The 26,267-nt window shown below is 39.0% G+C and overlaps 1 protein-coding gene across 1 annotated transcript in view; it reads left to right on the plus strand.

The window, feature by feature from the left end:
• The window catches only part of LOC132397397 (coiled-coil domain-containing protein 73-like), a 139,663-nt gene that overhangs the window by 63,510 nt on the left and 49,886 nt on the right, over nucleotides 1-26,267 (plus strand). Inside the window, exons 10-12 of the mRNA XM_059976118.1 lie at nucleotides 4,697-4,776; nucleotides 24,377-24,505; nucleotides 25,464-25,523. Of these exons, the coding sequence (XP_059832101.1) occupies nucleotides 4,697-4,776; nucleotides 24,377-24,505; nucleotides 25,464-25,523 (269 nt within the window). The remainder of the gene's footprint in view (nucleotides 1-4,696; nucleotides 4,777-24,376; nucleotides 24,506-25,463; nucleotides 25,524-26,267) is intronic.

Below are 26,267 nucleotides of genomic sequence, written 5' to 3' on the forward strand. Positions count from 1 at the left end.
ACTGACAGGTGACCGTATAGAAGTTTACAAAATCATGAGAGACATAGATAAGATGTTAGCCACAGTTTTTTCCCCATGGTGGGGAATTGAAAACCAGAGGACATAAATTTAAAGTGAGAGGAGGCTTGAAGAGGAGATTTTTCCAAACAGATGATGGTGGGTATAAGGGATGAGTTTCCAGCAGAAGTGGCAAAGTTGGAATGAGTATAATGTTTAAAAGATAAGGAAGGCTTAGAAGGTCAGGTGCTAAATGCAGTTATCTCAGGAGGGCATCTTGGTCGGCATGGACAAGTTGTGTCAAAGGGCCTGTTTCTGCGTGTATAAATAGCAAAGAAACTTTATGCTTGTAAAACTAAGTGTATGCCCCAATGTTATGATAATATTGTCACCAACAGTATCCAGAATGTTTGAAAAGCAGGTTCTGTAGATAAGGGTTTTGATGTTCAGCTTTTTGATTGCTTATAACATTAATATTACTAGAATTAGTTAAGTTTTGTTGTAATGTAAGTTGTGCAGGCATATCAAAAAATCTGTGATTCTAGTGAATTAATACTGGGTTCTTAAATGGGATGGGGAAAACTGGCCATATTGGTATATCTAAATAAACCATTAATCTGCTACAATAAAATTAATAAATTTTCAAAACATTCAGAAAACATGCTCACATCTGTGAATTAAATCAGCCATTTTAAAAAAAATTAAGAACCAATGCAGGACTAGAGGGGAAGAACTTTGGCTGAATCTTACAATTAGCAGTGAGCTAATCTCTACTTAAAAACTGCAAGATCGCTTTGTGGTGAACTATGTGCCTGTCTGGACACGCCCCCTGCTGACTGCTCCTGTGGCTCCTCCCACAGGCCCCTGTATAAAGGCGATCTGAGGCCTGACGCTCGGCCTCAGTCTCCAGGACATAGTATGATTTGACACTCACTCCTGGTTCCTTCTTCCAGTCAATAAAAGCCGATATCTCACCTTACGTCTCAGTGTGAGTTATTGATGGTGCATCACGCTTTCAGTAATCCTCTAAAATAAAGAGTGGCCAATACATTACTCACTGCTAAATTTTGTTTCATGGTGATCCTGAGTTACACATTGGAGCTTTTTACTTCATTAACAGTACTGTTGTAAATAAACAATAAGTTGTTAATGAGTTTTACTTTTCAGAATCAGGTTTAATATCATTGTCTTATATGACATAAATTTGTTATTTTATGGCACCAGTACAGTGCAAACATATAAAATTTCTATAAATTACGAATAGTCAAAAATAAAGGATTACTGAGGTAGTTTTTGTGGATCATTCAGAAATCAGATGGCGGTGGGGGAGGTGGTAGAAGCTGATTCTGAGTTGTCAAGTGTGGGTCTTCAGACTCCTATAATGATATGATGGAACGTTCCAAATGGTGATGGAAGCTGCTTCTTGAGGCGCTCCCTCTTAAAGATGTTCTTGAATACAGGGAGGGTTGTGCCGGTGATGGAGCTAGCTGAATCTATAACCCTCGGCAGCCCCTTGCATTGGAGTCTTCATACCAGTTTGTGATGTAACAGTCAGAATGCTTGCCACTATACACCTATAGAAATTTAAAGGGTTTTTGGGGACATACCAAATCTCCTCAAACTGCAATGAAGTGGAGCTGCTGATGTGCCTTCTTCATGACTGTATCAGTGTGTTGGTCCCAGGACAGATCCTCTAAGGTGTTGATGCCCAGAAACTTAAAGCTGCTCACCCTTTCCACCACTGACCTGTGAATGAGCATTGGCATGTTTTCTCCTGACCAATCCTTCCTGAAGTCCATAATCAATTCCTTGATCTTGCTGATGTTGAATGTGAGGTGTTATTGCAATATGACTCAACCAGCTGATCTGTCTTATTCCTGTATATCTCTTTATCACCATCTGAGATTTTATCAACCACAGTAGTGTCATCAATGAATTTAGAGGTGGCATTTGTGCTGTCCTTAGTCATACCGCCATGAATATTGAGAGAGTAGAGAGTGGGCTAAGCACACATCCTTAAGGTGTACAGTAACTGTGTTGATTGTCAATGAGGAGATGTTATCACTGATCATATTGACTGTGGTCTTTCAATAAAGAAGTTGTGGATCCAGTTGCAGAGATGTGTACAGAGACCATGGTTAAGAAACCTGATAGTTAATATAGAGGGGATAATAATATTGAACGACAAACTGTAATTGATAGATGGCAGTTGGATGTATGTTTTGCCATTGTTTAGGTGCTCCAAAGCAGAGTGGAGAGTCAGTGAGGTTGTTTCCTCTGTAGATCTGTTGCAGCAGTAGGTGAATTGCAGTGGGCCCAAGTCCCTAATTAGACGGGAATCAGTTTTAGCCATAATCAACCTCTTGAAGTTAGTTGGTTAGCACAGGGTTTCGGTGACTGCCAGAAGCACTGTCAGGACCCGATGTTTTGTAAAGGTTCACATTCTTGATGTTCTGTCATCAGCCTCTGAGACTGAGATCATGGGGGTCACGAGATACTCTGGGTATTCACACAAGAGAAATGTTATTCTCTCTTCAAAGTGTGCATAAGAGGCATTGAGCTCTGTGGAGTAAAGCATCACTGCTATTTATGCTGTTAATTTTCACCTTATAGGAAGCAATGGCTTACAAATCCTGCCACAGCTGTTGTGCATCTGATTGTGTTTCTATTTTCACATAGAATTACCTTTTTGCTCTCTTAATGGCTTTCAGTTGTACCTGGACTTCTTGTAGGACTCTCAATCACCAGTCTTGACTGCTATAACCATCAATAGACTGTGGATCTCCTTGTTCGTTCAGGCACTTTGGTTTGGGAAAACTTGGTATGTTCTTGAAGCCAAGAACTCATCAACACAGGTCTTGATGAAGTCAATGACAACCATGGCATATTTATTCAGATCTGAAGATCAATCAGTTCAAAGTAGTCATGTAAACATTCCTCTGCCTTGGTTGACAGTGCCTTTGTGGTTCTCACCATTGGTGTTCTGGTGTTCAGTCTCTGCCTATATCTGGGAGTAAAGTACAGTCACGTGATCAGACGTGCTGGTGTGTGGCACAAGATCGTTGCAAATAGGATTACATTATATGTGTTACTCAAATTATTGAAGGTTAATATACAGATATAACAGGTATTGCAGAGGGCAAATGATGTGTTAGCATTCATTATGAGTGGTTTGATTATAGGAGTAAAGAAGTCTTCGTGCAGCTGTATCAGATTTAGTGAATCTACATTTGGAGTACGGTGTACAGTTTTGGTCTCCTTACCTAATAAAGTACGTACATGCCGTAGAGAGCTATAGCAGAGGTTTCATGAACCAATTCCTGGAATGGCAGGTTTGCAGTATGAGAATTGACTGAGTAAATTGGTTTGTATTCTTCAGAATTTAGAGTGATGACAGCCTAAATGAGGGAAAGATATTTTTCCATTGAAGGAGTTAAGGTTCAGGGATGCAGTTTATGAGAATTATCATGGCTATCTAGGATTGAAATGAGGAGAAATTTATTCACTCAAAAGAGGTGAACCTTTAGAATTCTCTACTTAGAATGACTGTGAAAGTTGCAGGTAAATTTATTTGATAGATTTCTGGATGTTAAGGGATTAAAGGAACATGAGCAGAGGGCTGGAAGATGTTATTGAGGTGGAAGATCTGTCATGATCTTAATGAATGGTAGAACAGTCTCAGTGGACCATCTGCCAAACACCTCCTGTATTTATTATGTTCTTTAAAGGTTCTTGCGTTGGATATATGCCCACAAAGTAAGGAATTTCCTTTCAGCAGTTCTCTTTAAATGGCTTTGTTTTTAATGTCATGTATTCTTGAATATCAATTTATTTAGATGTTCTTAAACTGAGAGTTGTAATTTTTTTCCATTGTATTTGACAATAGTCATGTTGCAAGGGCATTTGGAGCATTGCTAAACTATCAGAAATGTACTTTTGTATTAAACACAAAAGTTTCTGCATATACTAGAAATCCAGAGTAATTCATGCAAAATGCTGAAAGAACTCAGCAGGTCAGGCAGCATCTAAGGAGGGAAATAAATAGTCGACATTTGGGGCCAACACCCTTCATCAGGATTGACAGTCGATGTTTTGGACCAAGGTCTTGATTCAAAAAGTCAACAGTGTATATTCCCTTCCATACAGTAGAAATGCTGAATTACACCTGCATTTTGTGAGTTTTACTTGGAACTTTTATATTTATGCTATTTTCCCAGTTATTTCAAGAACTAATCCCACTGCTTCTAGTACCTCTTATTACTTTGTATCATCATCTGCTTAAAGTGCTTATTCCTTATTTGAAAGGTAGAGATTTCCATGCTTTAACAGCTTATTTGTAGAAATCCAGTCCTTAACAAGAGTTTGAAGAAGATCAAGATGATACTGAATAGACTGTACTGAATAGTACTGTCTGATCATGACATTCTGTATTTAAATAAGGATTCTAAATAGGATGCCCTATTTAATCTTCCAATTTAAATAATTGTAGAACAAAATTAAGGACACACACCCCCCCCCCAAAAAAAAAGAAATTGGTTCTAGTTATCTTAAAATTTTTTTAAAGTGTATCACATGTTTTGTTTATGTGGGTAATTAAAATTCTTGTATACAGTTAACAGTAGATAAAATAATGTTTAAAATGGAAACTAGCTTTTAAAACAGTTTGTAACTTTTATTTAGTTGTTTCCATTTTTTTCAGTGGAGGAAGCAATGAGATTGAACAAAAAGCTCATGGCTGTGAATGAAACTCAGGAGAATGCCATCCATGACCTAAAACAGGCAAGTGAAAATACTGCACCATTGAATTCTTAAAGGAGAATGGATCAATAATTCCTCTTGTTGCCTTCTAAATGCAGTTGAGATTTCTTCTGTTTAATGTTACTAATGTAGGAAGTGGATTCCTTTAGAATGTGGTTATGATTTCATGTGGAATAGTTGACAGAAAAAATCTTCAGATGTGATTTACTATGTCTATATGTAATGATTGAGGAATTTTTACAGTAATGATAACATTCTTTAAGAAGCAGTAATAGATAACTTTTCTTCTTTGAGTCAAGACAGTGATATATCTGAACCATTGAACTGCAATTCCATTCATTTATTTGGGTGAGCTTTAAAAGAACCTTACACAACTGTCATTCTCTCTGCCATTTATTTTCTTCTTTTTATTGCTTTGTTTTCTTGTAATAGACTTTTCGGTCCTTCTTTACTGGGTTAGCTATAAACAACCCACCAGTTAGCATGCGGGAGTTACATTGATCTTATTGAATGAAGAATCACTGGGGAGGACTTACTTCTTTTCATTTTGGCAAAGTGCATCAGTGGAGCAATGCATCTGGCTACAATAAATTATCAGATTTTGTCAGATCGCAAAGTGAGGGCTAAAAGGGGTTCAACAATAATCTGCAGAATTATAATAGTATACTTATTTAAATTCCTCACAGTATATGTCACACTGGCATTGTTATAGACATGTTTTCAACTGCAGTTAAAGTCAAAGTAAATTTATTATTAAAGTGCATATATGTTCCCATGTACTATCTTGAGATTCATTTTCTTGTAGGTATTTGCAGAAAAATAAAGAAACAGAATAGAATTTATGAAAAACTACATATATACAAAGATTAACAAACTAGCAATGTGCAACAGAAGGCAAATTGTGCAAACAAAAAAATGATTCTGAAAATATAAGTTGTAGAGTCTTTGATAGTGAGTCTGTCGGTTGTGGAATCAATTTAGAGTTGAGCTGAGTGAAGTTATCTACACTGGTTAAGGAGCTGATGGTTGGAGGGTTCAACCATCAGCTGGGTTCCTGAACCGGGTGGTGTAGGACCTAAGTCTACTGTACCTCTAACCTAATGGTAACAGTTAGGACTGGGGGGACCTTCATCTGTGCCCTGAATGAACTATACTTTTCTAAAGTGAAGTTAACAAACACTGAAGTGCTTCTCTGCACAAACAATATAGAAACTGGATCTTTTCTGCAAAAAACAATTGAATCTACATTTATTTTGAATTTTCATTGAGAGGCTCATGGACTTCTGTTAGCCAAATATACTGAGAGATTTTGGGAAAAGATATGCATTTGGAGTTGGGCCACAGATCAGCTATGATGTCACTGGATGTGTGAAATTAGCCTGAAGGACTAAACTATCTGCTTCAGTGCATTTATTTGTGAAGATACAGTACTAATGGAATGAGGTTGATGCCATTCAAAGCTTGATACATGGGATGTTTTACAATAAGTATTAAAAGAGTATCCAGATCTAAACTTATAGAGGCAGTTTTTCAAAAATAGTCTAAGGAAGTAAGTTTAGAACAAAGGAGACATCCTTTTGGATTATTTTAGGTTAATCTTTGAAAACATTTCTATGGTATATTTAGATGTATATTTACAAGCAGAGGCTACTTGACTCTTATTTCCTGTGCTTAATACAAAACTACTTTTCTGAGTAAATCCTCACTTAAATATTTAAACTACTTTCCCAAATGCTAAAATTAATGTAATATTAATATTTGAAGAAAAACATTCTGCTTTCCTTTCACTCCATCATTTGTAGCTGGCACAATCAAAATTAGCTTTTTGTACTATCCGATTCTGAAAAACCAGATCAAGATTGTTGTGACCAAGTGTCCTGAAAAATAAACTGCAGTATCTATTAAACATGGTAGGTTGGAGAAGTCCTGATAGATGTATGGTATCACATCTGTCTCTGTACTCCATAGCTGGATTCCATGAGGACTCCAATAGCAGAATCTTGTCTAAGTGGGGTGTTGCTGCTTTATGGTGGGAAATCCTAATTTCTAATCAAAGCCAATCAAACTTGACATTGGATTGGCGACCCTATTCATTTGAATAAGATTTGCTGTTGTTTTCATGTAATATAGCTTGATATGGTTAATTAGTTATTGTTTTAAATTAATTTTATAACCTTTTTAAAAATTGATTCACATTTCTCTAAAATTTACAGACATTTTAATGGTTCAAATAGCTCTTAAGATTAGAAATATTAAAACCCATAGGTTTTCAGAGAGTTGAAGGCTTTCAGAATTTTACAGCTAGGGATGGGGTGGTGTGCCCAATGGGACTCAGAAATTCATTGATTCAGACTTAACTGCTGAGGCCTCACTGGGTGCCTCTCAAGTGTAGAGAGACAGCTTAATGAGATCTTTGCATCTGGCCTAATGGAGTCTGGGTACTGAAGGTGGTGACTCTGGGTGGCGAGCTAAATGTGGCACAACTCAGCTAACTATAACTCTTGATTTTTCTATTACAGCTTATTTTAGGATGTTCATTTTTTGCCTTTTGATTAGCATACAATGTAAATAGGGTTTTCTATAATAGATTACTGCATAGTTATAGCTCAGCTATAAAAGTGCATTGGCCTTTACCCAATAAATACCAACACTTCTTATTGTGTTTGGGAAGCATTCCTAATTATTTGTCTACGTATATTTGAGTTGCTCTTCTTTTTTGATAACATCCTTTGTGGTGCAGCTGCAGTGAAAGATTCACCAGTTTTAACTTCAGCTTGGATGAAGTGCTTAAATGCTAAAGGACACCAATCACAGTTAATAACATTGAGAAAAAATGGAATTTTGTGTTGCTCAGAGGGCATGTAATTGCATTGATGGTCAGTATTAATGCATTATAATTATTCTTTGACTGAATTTTATAGTTGTGTGTTCACAATTATTTATTAAGATTATTATTAATAAATTCTGTTGTGCAATTTGATGTTCTGTGGAGATTTATATGGAGATATGAAATTATCAGTGCTAAAATCTAAATAGCTGGCAATTTGCTATAATTATAGTAATATTTTTAAGAGGCATAACAGCTACTTAATGATTCTGTCACTTGTTCAAAAAAATCTGATTTACACCCTTTACTGGAATATTTAGGATAGATTATTAACTCTAAATGGTGTGCACTTAAGGCCTAGAGTTCACCATTAGTAGATTAAAGCTAATATGCTCTTGTAACATTGCCTGCACCATTATTTTAATGAAAATTTCAACTGATTTAAAAATAAACCAAGTAGAGCTAGCTTTAAAATTACAGTAAGAAAACTGTGCACCAAGCAAGATAATTATCCTCATATTTTTAATATTAACATATTTGATATCTATGTGTATACGTGTATGTGCCTATATACACACAATATATTTTACATATGAGAGAGAAAATATTTGATTTAACAAATGTATGCACGGACCGTGACTAGATTATGAATATTTGTCATTGTGAACTCTGATTTAACTCACAAGACTGTTCACACATTTTATCACAATGAAAAATGCAGTTAACAAAGTAAACTTTATTTGAAGATGGGCCAAGCTTCTGTCTCTGTTGATGTTGCGGCCTCAGGCTTAGTTTTCATGGTCCCATCATTGGCGAGTCTAGCATTCGAGGCCTGGAGGTCTGGCCTTCATCCAGCTTCCTTATTCATCGTCATCTGTGAATCTTGGGTTGATACTGAAGATCTAAACCCAAGGTCGAATGGAAGTCTGGATTGAGGCCCAAAGACCAATCAGAAGTCGAGGTCTCTGGAAGCCGAAGAAGACAGCTTTCCTGGGGTTAGCGAACTGTATGTGCGTGAGAGGTGGGTGGGAAGGAGGGAGGAGCAGGGCTTATTTCACTGTTGTTGCTTTGTTGCTTGGTATATTCCGTTTTTCTGTATGCTGTGTTGTTCTACGGAGCATTGTGGGCATGCTACGTTGGTGCCGGAATGTGAACCCCCAGCAGTTCCTGAGGTGTGTGATTATTAATGCAAATGACACATCTTACTGTTTATTTTAATACACATGTGATAAATTAATCTGTTTGAAATTACATTCATGGTGGGGGGGAGGGTGGGGTGGGGTGGTGGTAGTAGGAAATCAAATTTTAGCCTAGAACAGTAGATTCAAGTTCCATTTTTTCTGGTGTTGCTCCAAAGCAGTTTTAAACATTTAGCAGTTAGTAATTCCATGCCAGCAAACATTTTAGGATAGATGCAATTATTGGCCACGCTGCCTATAAATGCTTAATGCTCTTATGCTAAATTCTTCATCTGTAATTTAATGGAGGTGATAACCAGTTTATTTTACTGGCGTTATTAATGACTCTATTCCTTTGTTCACTAACAGCAGATATGTGTAAATAGACAATACTTCAAACAGCTAAAAACTCATTTTCCTATATTTAAATATCATAGTCATTAGATATTACCCGTTCCCTACTAGCAGAGCAACCTAACTTGTGTTCTGATTGTAAGTCAGTTGTAAACTAAGTTTGGCAGGCCCAATAATTGTACTCGTGTAAATAGAGCCATGGCATAAATTTCCCTAAGACTGACACTGCCAATTAAAGGTTGGTGTTTGGAAGAAGAGTTATGAGATAAGATGCAAAGTTACTGATTAACGAAAGAAGTTCTAGGAAAGGGTAGAATCAGAGGAATGACATTGTGGATTTGGTTGTGTTATATCTTTTCTGGGTACTCCTACTATATTGGTTCTATTTTGGCTTTTTCTTCTGTCATTTATCAATGACTCCAATTTCAGTCAGTTCTTCTCCCCCTACCACCCCTCCCACCCACTTGGCTATGTTCCTGAGCTTCCTTATCTTCAAGGCCTTCCTTGTGAATGAACAAGAAGTGTTTTCTTCCTTTGTGTTCTCTTTAAAAATGAATACAATACACAAGCTAGGAGATGGTCTCCATAAAGATGATTTGGTTACAGCTGGTGCATTGTGCCAATTTTGGCACTGTATAAGAGGATAAAAAGAGGATTTAGTGGGAAAGTCTTCAGTTTTATGGATAGACTGAAGAATTTAGGATCATTCTTAGAACACAAGATTTAAAATTAATTTTTTAGAAATAAACGTCAATAGTATTTATGGCAGAAAGGTTGAGAACCATAGGATACAGATGTGAGATTGAAAAAAGACCTAGTGATGATGGGAATATCTCTCAGATGGTGAACAACTATGATTGGAAGGTTATCTTCCTGATGGGCTGGTGGAATGGGATCAGTCATCACTTTTGGAAAAGGATTGAATTGGGTAGGAAAAGGGTAAAATGAAGTTCTGCTATAAGGAACTGGATAATGGGTTTAAGAGCAAAGAGCTGGTGCAGATTTAATGGTTAAGTGGCATCTTTTCAAGCTAATGCAATACAGCGAGTGTTTAGACATTAACACAAGTGATTCTGCAGATACTGAGGCTACATCCACACTAGACCGGATAATTTTGAAAACGCCAGTTTCGCGTAAAAACGATAGGCGTTTGCACTATGCATTTTTAAAAAAATCTCTGTCCACATTGAAATGGAGATTTTGGCGAATCTCCTCCTACTGCGCATGTGCAGGACACATCTACCGAAAACAAGTGACATGTTTGGTGTCGAATCTCGCCATGAAAGTGCGTGTTTGTGTAGTTACAGACTAGAAAATCTTAAAACGCCGGACAGCTGTTGGCTCTCGCGCAGGAGAATTTAAAACTAAAGAAAACAAATAGTGGAGCGTATGGAGGCAACCGACAGGGAGTTCACGGACATATTGACCCAGCTGACGACGAACATTGAAAAACTGACTGACTGTTGCATTAATAAAGCACCTTGCTGAGTGTATAAAACATGTCTGCATCAGTGTTATCTTGTATTTCCATACAATGTTACATTAGGCTGTTACACATCTGTTGTCAGAGAAGTACTTGCATAAATAGGTAAAACCACCCTCATATGAGCAAGGACAGAAAACGGTAAAGTGAGTATACTTATTTATTCAGTAAGTTATGGGTCAAAGTATTTGGTGAGTACATTTCTAACTCTTCTGGCTTCAGTCTTGTTGCTGTCTGTTCTGAAAATGTTAGGTTGTGTTCAGGAAAACAATGAAATGGCGCGCTGCCGTGTGACAGCATTTTCAGATTTCTCTGGTTATCCCGTCCACACCGCTCCAGCCAATCCAGTGTTTTTAAAATTACACACTTTGGAGAGCGTTTCTGAAAAGCTCAGGTTTCGGGGAACAAAAAGGCCATTTTAGTTTGGACGGAGGGTAAAAACGAAGAGGAAACGCTTTGGTTACGGATGTAGTGTGGATGTAGTCTGAGAATCATGAGACTCAAATTGTTAGTGTTCAGACATGCTTCTAAGTGCCTCAAATGGGAAATATTTTATTCCCCAGTAACATTCCTTACCTTGAAAAACCCTTTCAGGGGAAAAAGTACTGTCCTATTGATTAAAATTGACAATTTGCATACAAATTGATGCTGGTGTTCTATTTGTAGACAACAAACCTGTTTGTTGTGGACCAAATGGCCTGTATTGTGAGGCACCGTTCGGTACTATTAGCTGGATTACACCCAATCATGTGTTTAAACATTAACATATAGATGACCAGTATCAATTGTTTTTTGTCTTACAATTTCAGTTATTTTCATTACGTACAGTTAGCAGTCTTTTTTTCTGTAAAATGGTAATTTATTTAAGGCATGATTGTGTGCAGTACAGATAATAGAACTGAACAGTGCCTCACAATACAGGCCATTTGGTCCACAATGTTAAGTCAGCATTTCAAACTATCCTAAACTTTACCTAATTTTAAGATATTTATTTACATTGTAATTCATTAACAATATATATCTGCATCAGTTGGATAGGCAAAACATAATCAGTATGTAAAACTAATGATTAACCTTAGCAAACTTAGGGTTCACTCTCACTGGGTCAAAGTAGAGTAAAGAAATCTTGAATTCATATAAGCTAATATTATAAAAATGTTTTGTGCTACTTCAGTGTAGATTGAATACATTGTTTGAGATGAAAGGGTTGGAAAGCTGAGTACTCTGCCTGTTACAATAGAATAAAAGATTTGATATGTGGTGTTTGCCGAGTTTGGCAATTAGTTTGCAGACATTTCATCCACCAGTCGAGGATGATATCCTCAGTGTGCAGATGATCACCACCATCCTAAAGAATAAGAAATGTCACTGTCATTCTCATGTTCAGTTTGTTCAAAAGGAAGCATGTATATCTTTTTGTATATCTCAGTAACTTTTCTTCCCAACACCTAAAATGATTTATCCACAACAAACCTTTTCCTGCACATTTTGCACAAAACCTCACCTGATTATCCACCAGGTTTGAGTCTTAATAGAGCACTGCTGAAATAAAGTCAAATTCACTGCTGAAGATCGAGTAGAGCTGTTGCCTTTTTTAAATCCAGATCTCTAGTGCTGTCGTTGTGAAGTTTGCCCCTTTTTTCTGTGACCATGTGAGATTCCTCCAGGTGCTGTGTTGCTCCGGGAGATATGAGGATTAGTATGTTAATTGGCCAGGGCAAATTATCCATCATATAACTGAATAGTAGAATCTTGATGGGAAGGTGGAAGTAATAGGTACCAACGATATAGGTAAAAAACTGGATGAGGTCCGACAAGGTGAATTTAGGGAGTTAGGAGATAAACTAAAAAGTAGGACCACAAAGGTAATAATCTCTGGATTACTACCAGTGCCACGTGCTAGTCAGAGTAGAAATAGGAGGATATTTCAGATGAATTGCGTGGCTTGAAAAATGGTGCAAGGGGGAGGGATTCAAATTTCTGGAAGATTGGAACCAGTTCTGCGGGAGTTGGGACCGGTATGAACAGGACTGTCTGCTCCTGGGCTGGACTGGAACCAAAGTCCTAGGGGGAAGCGTTTGCTACTGCTGTTCAGGAGGATTTAAACTAATGTGGCAGGGAGATGGGAACAAGTGAGACAGAGGGGTGTAAAATGAGGGTAGAAGCAAAAAGTAGTAAGGTAAAAAGTAAAAGTGGCAGGCAGGCAAATCCAGGGCAAAAAGCAAAAAGGGCCACTTTTCAACATAATTGTATAAGGGCTAAGAGTTTTGTAAAAACAAACCTGAAGACTTTGTGTGTCAATGCGAGGAACATTCATAACAAGGTGGATGAATTGAATGTGCAGATAATTATTAATGAATATGATATAGTTGGGATCACAGAGACATGGCTCCAGGGTGACCAAGGATGGGAGCTCAACATCCAGGGATGTTCAATATTCAGGAGGGATAGACAGGAAAGTAAAGGAGGCGGGGTAGCATTGCTGGTTAGAGAGGAGTTTAATGCAATAGAAAGGAAGGACATTAGCCTGGAGGATGTGGAATCGATATGGGTAGAGCTGTATAACACTAAGGGACAGAAAAAGCTGGTGGGAGTTGTGTACAGGCCACCTAACAGTAGTAGTGAGGTTGGGGATGGTATTAAACAGGAAATTAGAAATGCGTGCAAAAAAGGAACAGTAGTTATAATGGATGACTTCAATCTACATATAGATTGGGTGAACCAAATTGGTAAGGGTGCTGAAGAAGAGGATTTCTTGGAGTGTATGCAGGATGGTTTTCTGAACCAACATGTCGAGGAACCAACTAGAGAGCAGGTCATTCTAGATTAGGTATTGAGCAATGAGGAAGGGTTAGTTAGCAATCTTTTCGTGCGAGGCCCCTTGGGTAAGAGTGACCATAATATGGTGGAATTCTCCATTAAGATGGAGAGTGACATAGTTAATTCAGAAACAAAGGTTCTGAACTTAATGAAGGGTAACTTTGAAGGTATGAGACGTGAATTAGCTAAGATAGACTGGCAATTTGACGGTGGATATGCAATGCAAGCATTTAAAGATCACATGGATGAACTACAACAATTGTTCATCCCAGTTTGACAAAAGAATAAAGCAGGGAAAGATAGTGCACCCGTGGCTGAAAAGGGAAATGAGGGATTGTATCAAGTCCAAAGAAGAAACATATAAAGTAGCAAAAAAAAGCGGCACACCTGAGGACTGGGAGAAATTCAGAGACCAGCAGAGGAGGACAAAGGGCTTAATTAGGAAAGGGAAAAAAGATTGAGAGAAAGCTGGCAGGGAACATAAGAACTGACTGTAAAAGCTTTTATAGATACATGAAAAGAAAAAGATTGGTCAAGACAAAAGTAGGTCCCTTACAGTCAGAAACAGGTGAATTGATCATAGGGAACAAAGACATGACAGACCAATTGAATAACTACTTTGGTTCTGTCTTCACTAAGGAAGACATAAATAATCTTCCAGAAATAGTAAGGGACCAAGGGTCTAGTGAGATGGAGGAACTGAGGGAAATACATGTTAGTAGGGAAGTGGTGTTAGGTAAATTGAAGGGATTAAAGGCAGATAAATCCCCAGGGCCAGATGGTCTGCATCCCAGAGTGCTTAAGGAAGTAGCCCAAGAAATAGTGGATGCATTAGTGATAATTTTTCAAAACTCCTTAGGTTCTGGATTAGTTCCTGAGGATTGGAGGGTGGCTAATGTAACCCCAATTTTTAAAAAAGGAGGGAGAGAAAAACCGGGGAATTATAGACCGGTGAGTCTGACATCGGTAATGGGAAAAATGCTAGAGTCGGTTATCAAAGATGTGATAAAAGCACATTTGGAAAAAGGTGAAATCATTGGACAAAGTCAGCATGGATTTGTGAAAGGAAAATCATGTCTGATGAATCTTATAGAATTTTTTGAAGATGTAACTAGTAGAGTGGATAGGGGAGAGCCAGTGGATGTGGTATATTTAGATTTTCAAAAGGCTTTTGACAAAGTCCCACACAGGAGGTTAGTGTGCAAACTTAAAGCACACGGTATTGGGGGTATGGTATTGATGTGGATAGAGAATTGGTTGGCAGACAGGAAGCAAAGAATGGGAGTAAACAGGACCTTTTCAGAATGGCAACGCAGTGACTAGTGGGGTACCGCAAGGCTCAGTGCTGGGACCTCAGTTGTTTACAGTATATATTAATGATTTAGATGATGGAATTAAATGCAACATCTCCAAGTTTGCGGATGACACGAAGCTGGGCGGCGGTGTTAGCTGTGAGGTGGATGCTAAGAGGATGCAGGGTGACTTGGATAGGTTAGGTGAGTGGGCAAATTCATGGCAGATGCAATTTAATGTGGATAAATGTGAGGTTATCCACTGTGGCTGCAAGAACAGGAAAACAGATTATTATCTGAATGGTGGCCGATTAGGAAAAAGGGACGTGCAACGAGATCTGGGTGTCATTGTACATCAGTCATTGAAGGTAGGCATGCAGGTACAGCAGGCGGTGAAAAAGACAAATGGTATGTTGGTATTCATAGCAAAAGGATTTGAGTACAGGAGCAGGGAGGTTCTACTGCAGTTGTACAAGGCCTTGCTGAGACCGCACCTAGAGTATTGTGTGCAGTTTTGGTCCCCTAATCTGAGGAAAGACATTCTTGCCATAGAAGGAGTACAAAGAAGGTTCACCAGATTTATTCCTGGGATGGCAGGACTTTCATATGAAGAAAGACTGGATCGACTAGGCTTATACTCACTGGAATTTAGAAGATTGAGGGGGGATCTTATTGAAACGTATAAAATTCTAAAGGGATTGGACAGGTTAGATGCAGGACGATTGTTTCCGATGTTGGGGAAGTCCAGAATGCGGGGTCACAGTTTAAGGATAAAGGGGAAGCCTTTTAGGACTGAGATGAGGAAAAACGTCTTCACACAGAGCGTGGTGAATCTGTGGAATTCTCTGCCACAGGAGACAGTTGAGGCTGGTTCATTGGCTATATTTAAGAGGAAGTTAGGTATGGCTCTTGTGGCTAAAGGGATCAGGGGGTATGGAGAGAAAGCAGATACAGGGTTCTGAATTGGATGATCAGCCATGATCATACTGAATGGCGGTGCTGGCTCGAAGGGCTGAATGGCCTACTCCTGCACCTATTTTCTATGTTTCTATGTAATAAATTGCATTAATGTAAATTAGTGCACTATGTCTGGTTGGGCTGAAGGGCCTGTTTCCCAGCGTGTCACTCTGTGATTTAGGCAGACTGCTACATATATTATGTTCTGTGTTGGGTTACAGATGAGGAATGCCTGGGAGATTCCCAGCCTCTCAGACGGCCACATCTGTGCCAGGTGCGTTGAGCTGCAGCTCCTTAGCGACCGGGTTAGGGAACTGGAGATGCAGCTTGATGACCTTTGTCTGGTCAGGAAAAGTGAAGAGGGGATAGATAGGAGCCATAGGCAAATAATCACACTGGGGCCTCGGGAGACAGATAAGTGGGTAACAGTCAGGAGACAGAAGGGCAAGAGTCAGATACTAGAGGGTACCCCAATAGCTGTTACCCCGAACAATAAGTACTCCTGTTTGAGTACTGTTGTGGGGGGGGGGGGTGGGAAACAACTTACCTGGGCGAAGCAACAGTGGCCACGCCTCTGGCACAGAGTCTGGCCCTGTGGCTCAGAAGGGTAGGGTAAGGAAGGGGATGGCAGCAGTGATAGGAGACTCCATAGTTACGGGGGCAGACAGGCAATTCTGTGGATGCAGGGAAAAAAACACAGATGGTAGTTTGCCTCCCAGGTGCCAGGGTCCGGGATGTTTCTGATGACATTCACCATATCCTGAAGATATCCCACCCCACTATGGTGACACCCCATGTGGGAAGGTGAACAGCCAGAGATCATGGTACATATTGGTACCAACACCATAGGTGGGAAAAGGGAAGAGGTCCTGAAAACAGACTACAGGGAGTTAGGAAAGAAGCTGAGAAGCAAGACAACAAAGGTAGTCATCTTGGGATTAATGCCTGTACCACGTGACAGTGAATATAGGAATAGAGTGAGGTGGAGGATAAATCAGTGGCTGAGGGATTGGAACAGGGGACAAGGATTAAGATTTCTGGATCATTGGGTCCTCTTTTGGGGAGCTGTGATCTGTACAAAAAGGACGGGTTGCACTTGAATCCGAGGGGGACCTATATCCTGGCAGGGAGGTTTGCTCAGGCTATTGGGGAGAGTTTAAACTAGAATTGCTGGTGGGGTGGGAACTGAACGGAATAGATGTTGGAAGGGATGGTTGGCTCACAAATAGAGAAAGCTTGTAGGCAGTGTGAGAGGGAAGATAGGCAGGTGATAGAGAAGGGATGCGCTCAGACTGATGGTTTGAGATGTGTCTATTTTAATGCAAGAAGCATCATGAACAAAGCGGATGAGCTTAGAGCGTGGATCAGTACTTGGAGCTATGATGTTGTGGCCATTACAGAGACTTGGATGGCTCAGAAGCAGGAATGGCTACTTGGAGTGCCAAACTTTAGATGTTTCAGAAAGGACAGGGAGGGAAGCAAAAGAGGTGGGAGTGTGGCACTGCTGATCAGAGACAGTGTCACGGCTGCAGAAAAGGAGGAAGTCATGGAGGGAATGTCCACTGAGTTTCTGTGGGTAAAAGTTAGAAACAGGAAGGAGTCAATAACTCTACTGGGTGTTTTTTTATTGACCACCCAATAGTAACAGGGACATTGAAGAGCAGATAGGGAGACAGATTCTGGGGAAGTGTAATAATGGGGTTGTCGTGATGGGGGATTTTGATTTCCCCAATATTGATTTGTATCTGTCTAGAGCAAGGGGTGGAGTTTGTTAGGTTTGTTCAGGAAGGTTTCCTGACACAGTATGTGGATAAGCCTACAAGAGGAGAGGCTGTACTTGATCTGGTATTGGGAAATGGATCTGGTCAAGTGTCAGATCACTCAGTGGGAGAGCATTTTGGAGATAGTGATCACAATTCTATCTCTTTTACCTGAGGGATAGGAACAGGCAAGTTAGGAAAGCTTTTAAGTGGAGTTGGCATGAAGCTATATGAAGTGTATGAAGCTATCAGGCAGGAACTTGGAAGCATAAATTGGGAGCAGATGTTCTCAGGGAAATGTACGGCAGAACCTTGCCTTTGACAAGGTTCCGCACGGAAGGTTAGTTAGGAAGGTTCAATCGTTAGGTATTAATATTGAAGTAGTAAAATGGATTCAACAGTGGGAGATGCCAGAGAGTAGTGGTGGATAACTGTTTGTCAGGTTGGAGGCCGGTGACTAGTGGTGTGCTTCAGGGATCTGTACTGGGTCCAATGTTGTTTGTCATTTACATTAATGACCTGGATGATGGAGTGGTAAATTGGATTAGTAAGTATGCAGATGATACTAAGGTAGGTGGAGTTGTGGATAATGAATTAGGTTTTCAAAGTTTGCAGAGAGATTTAGGCCAGTTAGAAGAGTGGGCTGAATGATGGCAGATGGAGTTTAATGCTGATAAGTGTCAGGTGTTTCATTTTGGCAGGAATAATCAAAATAGGACATACATGGTAAATGGTAGGGCATTGAAGAATGCAGTAGAACAGAGTGATCTAGGAATAATGGTGCATAGTTCCCTGAAGGTGGAATCTCATGTGGATAGGGTGGTGAAGAAAGCTTTTGGTATGCTGGCCTTTATAAATCAGAGCATTGAGTATAGGAGTTAGGATGTAATGTTAAAATTGTACAAGGCATTGGTAAGGCTGAATTTGGAGTATTGTGTACAGTTCTGGTCACCAAATTATAGGAAATATATCAACAAAATAGAAAGAGTACAGAGAAGATTTACTAGAATGTTACCTGGGTTTCAGCACCTAAGTTACAGAGAAAGGTTGAACAAGTTAGGTCTTTGTTCTTTGGAGTGTAGAAGGTTGAGGGGGGACTTGATAGAGGTATTTAAAATTATGAGGGGGATAGATAGAGTTGACGTGGATAGGCTTTTTTCATTGAGAGTAGGGGAGATTCAAACAAGAGGACATGGGTTGAGAGTTGGGGGGGAAAGTTTAAGGGTAACACGAGGGGGAATTTCTTTACTCAGAGAGTGGTAGCTGTGTGGAACGAGCTTCTAGTAGAAGTGGTAGAGGCAGGTTCGGTATTGTCATTTAAAGTAAAATTGGATAGGTATATGGATAGGACAGGAATGGAGGATTATGGGCTGAGTGCGGGCCAGTAGGACTAGGTGAAAGTAAGCATTCGGCACGGACTAGAAGGGCTGAGGTGGCCTGTTTTCGTGCTGTAATTGTTATATGGTAAATGCTTGGGGATATTTGCGAAGCGTTCTGCACAGGTACATTCCAACGAGATGGAAAGGTTGGTAAGGTACAGGAACCATAGTGTACAAAGGCAGTTGAAAATCTAGTCAAGAAGAAGAGCTTACAAGAGGTTCAAAAAACTAGTTAATGATAGAGATCTAGAAAATTATAAGGCTAGCAGAAAGGAGCTTTAGAATGAAATTATGAGAGACAGAAGGGGCCACGAGAAGGTCATGGCGAGCAGGATTAAAGAAAATCCCAAGGCATTCTACAAGTATGTGAAGAGCAAGAGGATAAGATGTGAGAGAGTAGGACCAATCAAGTGTGACAGTGGAACAGTGTGTATGGAACCAGAGGAGGTAGCAGAGGTACTTAGTGAATACTTTTCTTCAGTATTCACTATGGAAAAGGACCTTGAGTATATAGTCATTAAGAAAGAGGATATGTCACCAGAAAGAGGATATGGGTAAGTCACCAGGACCAGATGAGATACACTCCAGGGTACTGTGGGAAGCGAGGGAGGAGATTGCTGAGCCTCTAGCGATGATCTTTTCATCATCAATGGGGATGGGAGAGGTTCCAGAGGATTGGAAGATTGCAGATGTTGTTACCTTATTCAAGAAAGCGAGTAGAGATAGCCCAGGAAACAGTAGACCAGTGATTCTTACTTCAGTGGTTGGTAAGTTGTTGGAGAAGATCCTGAGAGGCAGGATTTATGACTATTTGGAGAGGCATAAATATGATTAGGAATAGTCAGCATGGCTTTGTCAAAGACAGGTCATGCCTTATAAGGCTGATTGAATTTTTTGGATAATGTGACTAAATACATTGATGAAGGTAGAGCAGTAGATGTAGTGTATATGGATTTCAGCGAGGCATTTGATAAGGTGCCCCATGCATGGCTTATTGAGAATGTAAAGAAGCATGGGATCCAAGGGGAGTTTGCTTTGTGGATTCAGAACTGGCTTGCACACAGAAGGCAAAGAGTGGTTGTAGACGGGTCATGTTCTGCATGGAGGTCTGTGACCAGTGGTATGCCTCAGGGGTCTGTTCTGGGACCCCTACTCTTCATACTGGATAAGGAAGTGGAGAGATGGGTTAGTAAATTTGCTGATGACACAAAGGTTGCGGGTGTTGTGGATAGTATGGATGGCTGTCAGAGGTTACAGCAGGACTTTGGTAGGATGCAAAACTGGGCTGAGAAGTGGCAAATGAAGCTCAACCCAGGTAAGTGTGAGGTGGTTCATTTTGATAGGTCAAATATGATGGCAGAATGTAGTATTAATGGTAAGACTCTTGGCAGTGTGGAAGATCAGAGGGATCTTGTGGTCAGAGTCCATAGGACACTCAAAGCTGCTGTGCAGGTTGACTGGGTGGTTAAGAAGGGATACAGTGTATTGGCCTTCATCAACTGTGGGATTGAGTTCAAGACCCAAGAGGTAATGTTACAGCTATATAGGACCCTGGTCAGTCCACATTTGGAGTACTGTGCCCAGTTCTGGTCACCTCACGACAGAAAATATGTGGAAACTATAGAAAGTGTGCAGAGGAGATTTACAAGGATGTTGCCTGGATTGGCAAGTATACCTTATGAGAATAGGCAGAGAGAACTTGGCCATTTTTCCTTGGTGCAACAGAGGATGAGAGGTGACTTGATAGAGGTGTATAAGATGATGAGAGGCATTGATTGTGTGGATAGTCAGAGGCTTTTTCCCAGGGCTGAAATGGCTAGCATGAGAGGGCACAGTTTTAAGCTGTTTGGAAGTAGGTACAGAGGAGGTGTCAAGGGTAAGTATTTTACTCAGAGAGTGATGGTGGAATGGGCTGCTGGTGATGGTGGTGGAGATGGATATGATAGTGTCTTTTAAGAGACTCTTGAATGGGTATGAGGAGCTTCGACAAATAGAGGGCTATTGATAACCCAAGGTAATGTCTAAAGTAAGTACGTGTTTGGCACAAAGGGCCTGTATTTTGCTGTCGGTTTTCTATGTTTCTAAATATAAAATTAGTGTATTTTTGAAAGGTATGTGATTGAGCTAAGTTTACACAGCATTCAGGTAAGCTGTGGCATGGTTGGACGCAGTGGCCATTCCAGATCCAATCAAAGGTGTATTTGTTTGTCCTGATGTCTCTTTTATGATCAAAAGTCATTGCTGGGTACTAAGAATATTGATTGCTGTAGGACTATCCCATCAGAGAACTGCTTGATTGGGGTGGAGCTAGACTTATTGAGTACTGTTGTGTTGTTGCCTGGACTTGTTGTGTACTGTTGGGCTGAGACAGTGCCTGGTCCAAAAAAAGGTGCAACGGGTCATCTTGTATGTTTATATTGTGAACACAAGACCCTGTTGGGCATTGATAATGTAAAATACTGTAAGTCCAGTTCACTGGTTCATTAGCGAGACTGACAGGGGAACTGTGTTGCGCAGACACAGCCTTCATGCCCTGGAGTTGTGTATTGTGATAGCTGATGAAGGAGATGTTGGAGGTGGCTGTGTGGTGCTAGATTTCATATTGGGTTGGGGGCTGGCTCCTCCCGTCAGTGCATGCTCTCCAGTGTTCATTCGGTTGAAGAACAAGCTGGATCAGGACAACTCAGACAGGGGATATATTTCTTTTCTCTTTATCTCTCTATATTTTTCTGAAATCATAACTATATGTGCTATGTGCAATGTGCTGTTGGTAATGTGTTTTGCACCTTGACCCCAGAAGAATGCTGTTTTATTTTGCTATATTCATGTATGGTTTAATGATGATTAAACTTGAACTTGAATGTTCAGCATTTCTTTTTTGTAATTATTCATTGTATTGCACTTATTTCTGCAGTTCATTTACTTGCATTAGAATTGTTAGGTGGATAATCAATGTGTTTAATAGGAATTGTAACTTAAGTAGGGAAAAGTTAATTTGACATCCAAGAAGGTATGCCAGCTTCTCATACATAGAACTAAGTTCCACATTTTCCTTTTTATTGTTGGATTGGTTGTTCAATTGGTTGTTCATCAATCATGATGTATTGCTTTCCTTTCTTAGTAATGTGATTGATCCTTCAACCTCATCTTAAAGCCTAATTTCAGCTTTGTAACCTTGTCTGCTGCTGTCCTGGTCTTAGCTTAGCTGGTGCTCAAAATCTCAGCCATGCACTTGTTTCCTCTTAACTATTTGACTACTCTCTTGACTGGCCTCTCAACTTCCATACATCTTAAACTTACTATCTTTAATTTTTGCATCCTAACACACACCAATTGCAGTTAATTCCTCACTTGTACTCGCTCACCTATCTCAAATTCTGGCCCACCAGTTTAACTTGTTTTGAAATGCTTAACCTCGTATGTTAAAATCCTTTCCATGGCTCTACTCCTCCATATTCTGATAACTTTCTACAGTTCTCTCAAGATTGGCATGGTAGTGTAGTGGTTAGCACAACACTTTACTGTACTAGTGACTCAGGTGGAATTCCTGCTGCTGTCTATAAGGAGTTTGTACATTCTCCCCGTGATCTTGTGGGTTCCCTCTGGTGCTTCAGTTTTCTCCCACAGTCCAAAAACATACCAGCTGTTAAGAGGTCATTATAAATTATCCCAGGATTAGATTACATTTAAATCAGAGGGTGCTGGTGGCATGGCTGGAAGTGCTTGCTCCATTCTGTATTCCAATAAATAAATAAAAAGAAATATGTACAATTCCCCAACTCTGGCATCTTAATGTGTCCCCAAACATAGGCATCCATCATGTTAAGCTCTCCATTTCTCAGATGGAATCTGGAATTCCATTATAAACCTCTCTACCGATCTTTAAGATTCTTCATGATAATGACAAAAATATTGTTACTTGTTTAATAAATAATATAATCTTTAATATACGAGGAAGGAAATTGATGTGCATAAACATAAAAACAATATCTTCAAAATGAGTGCTAATTAGTATTATGATTAATTTATCTGTTTTACATAAGCATTCTTCAGTTTTTACAGATATATATTTTGTGTTACAAACAAGAAATATTATAGTCCAAAGTACTCCCTCATGAACATTGAGTACATAAAGTACATGCCAGGAGATGATGCATACCAGGGAACTAACTTTTCAAACTTATGTTGCTCTCTAAAACATCAACATGCAATTTAAAAATTCAACATTTTAGGAACAGCTTCTTTCCCTCCACCATCAGTTTTCTGAACAGTCCATGAACTCATGAACACCACCTCACATTTTGCTTTCTTTATGCATTGCTTTTTTATATTTTTAATGTACTGCATTGTACTGCTGCAAAACAACAAATTTCACAACGTATCAGTGACAATAAACCTGATTCTTTTTCTGATTCAGTGCATTTTTTAATGAATGTGTGAGCTTGTTTCATTTTAAAGAAGGTTGAACTAATAATATTCTGTTAGTTTGCAGGATTCACTGTTTATTTATTTAGTGGTAGTTATCATTTTGTTGTGAAAATTATAAAATCCCTTTTACTGTAAATCTGTTTCAGGTAACATTGCTTTGGAAAGATTTAGCTGATGTTATGTATGCAAAATGAAAGAACTGCATTGCTGCTCCTGAAAACAGGATTAAAGTATCATTTATTGATCTCCATTTTGAAAATGGAGCATTTTTTTGTTAGCCAAGTATATTTAGGAATATGGAAAAAGATGGGTAAATGTGATTGGCATACGTGTCATTTGCAAATGTAGTAAATGGCTGAGTATGTTTGAGGCACTGAATAGCTTCCTCATGTTCTTGTTTACAATACTTCTTGGTACTCTACCAGATCGGCTGCCAACTGCTGAATTATTGTTGCCTTATTCCCAAATATGTCTATATTAAACTTACATTTTGTTTTAGGTTGAAAGCTGCTATAATACTATTGCATTTACCACATAAAATTAAACCTAATTGCATCATTATTTGATTTAGTCCAGAGCAGTTGAACAATTGCAATGTGATAAGATGGAATTCCAGTTTTTTAGAGAAAAGTTAAACAGACCAAACATTTTCCTGATAAAACTATTACTGTGCTGAATGCTTAGTTCAATATGATGGCATCATCAAGAATCCTTGATACTATCAGAGAGTTACATTCATAACCCCTGCCGTTTGTCTGAGTAAATGTCAATGTGCTCAAGGAGAGAAAGATATAAAGCAGACTACCCTGCTCCAGAAAGGGAGCGGGTGGGGGAGAAAAGGGCAGCGTATTTATGACTTGAAGTTCCATAAGTTGTCATTAATTGAGATCAAAGCGCAGAGCATTTATTTTTTTACACCCATCAGTTCAAACAGCAAAGTAAATTAATGATTTAAATTTAAATGATTCTTGCACATTTGAAATAAAAGGGTTAGGCTCATGCACTGATGACTTACCATCACCTTGTATTTTGTTTGATTGAGCAAAATTGTTTAGATTTTTCATCTTTTTTCCCCAAAAGAAATGGCAGTTTCAAAGTGGATGATATTCAAATGACCTATTGTACGCTTTTGTCTGTATTCAGGAACTGGAGAAAGTAACCGCAGACTTGATAAGATCCAAGGTCACTTCTCAGTGCAATCTGGGCGAAGACAACATCCATCTTACAACACAGCAACAACAGCTGCAAGAACTGAAGCAGAAACTGCAGATGGTTTCATAACAAATTGAAAATTTAATCACTATGTACTTTTTAGATGGCACTAAGTAGATATAAGCACAAATGACTTTACAGTGTATTTCCTCAGGATCTATTAATATATTTCTAAGCTGCTTCTAATTATAAAATGGGAATAAATTTGACTGTGATTCTGGTAGGCAGGTGATAGCATATGGGCATCTTAATTTACTCACAGGAAGTAAAAATTTGTAGAGTAGTAAATCAGGCAGTTGCTTTACAGATCACCCATAGCACTGTCAAAATTATTGAGACATTAAGTCCTGAATAGAATTAATTTTTCAACTTGCCCTTACTCCAATTTTTGATTTGAGAATTAATATATGTGATGCCAGGAAAATGAAATAATGTTATTAGTAACTAATTTTATTTTATTTGTTAAAATAAAATTGTGGCACAGGATTTAGGAATTGAGATTGAGGCAATAAATTAATTTTTCAACCTCTCCACCTTTGCTGAAACCTTGATCTTTATTATACTATTGCTACCAGTGTAGTAGATGCATACCTGTTGCCCAAACACTTGTTCAGGAAAATGAGAGTCATAACAGTTGGCTTTCACATACCTCCTTAGGATAGGCCAAGGACAATTTTGCAATGGCTCTTGCCATCTGGTTGCAGGAAACTGAGGAAATAGGGAAATGATACATGGTGAAGAGTAGGTCAAGACTTGTAAACTCTTCTATCAGGATATCATTGTATGAATGAGAAGGGAAGCAGGTTTTAGAGGCTTGTAGGTTATAAGTCTCAATATTTCCTTTTACTTTGTAAATTGGTGCATGGATTACATTTCTAAAATAAGGAACTTGGAGTCCATACCTTGAAACTTTGTGATGCACTGCTTGCTAAATTGGTTCAGACTTTTTTTAAATAGTAATTATAAGCTGACCTAATTGTGCAAACATTTATATAACCTTACATTTATTTTTGTAAAGGAGATGGAATTAAACAAGGAGCTGTCTAAAGATATGTCAGCTGTTCAAGAAGAAAAACAGGTTGGGTTAAAACCATTTAGTCACAAAACCAATCTAGTTTACAGGCTGAAATGTCTGTAAACAGAGGCTGGAATTCTAGCATTTTCATTTTTAAACTTGAATTTCCATATGAATTGTCAATCCGCTCATAGGACATGTCTGCTAACCTACTTGCAACTAAAGGCAAGCTGTTGGACAAATATATTAGTACCTTTTGATCACCTATCAATATCTGCCATAGAAATAACTGAGCCAAGCTTATTCAAATGCTTTCTATCAGGCTGTTTTTAATTCAGAGCAATCCTAACCACAGCAATAAATTAATTAAAAAATGAGTTTTCACTGGAATTCTTTGGACCAGCTTCAGAACTTTAGAACAGTACAGTACAGTACAGACACTTCAGCACACAATGTTGTACCGATCTTTTAACCTACTCTAAGATCAGTCTAATCCTTTCCTCTTACATAGTCCTCCAATTTTTCTAACATCTATGTACCTAACCAAGAGTGCTTTAAGTGTTCCTAATACCACCCCTGGCAAGGCTCCCACACTCACTGTGCAAAGAACTTATCTCTGATTTTTTTTATGCTTTCCCTCAATCACCTCAAAATTGTGCTCCCTCATATTAACCATTACCGCCCTGGAAAAAATGTCTCTTGCTATCCACTCGATCTATGCCTCTTGTCATCTTATAACCATGGTTCTGCTTAAAAAGGTGTCAATAAAACAATATTATATGGAAGTAATGCTAGTAAATTCACCAT

Source organism: Hypanus sabinus, chromosome 7 (genome assembly GCF_030144855.1).
Source record: "Hypanus sabinus isolate sHypSab1 chromosome 7, sHypSab1.hap1, whole genome shotgun sequence".
Lineage (NCBI taxonomy): Eukaryota > Metazoa > Chordata > Chondrichthyes > Myliobatiformes > Dasyatidae > Hypanus > Hypanus sabinus.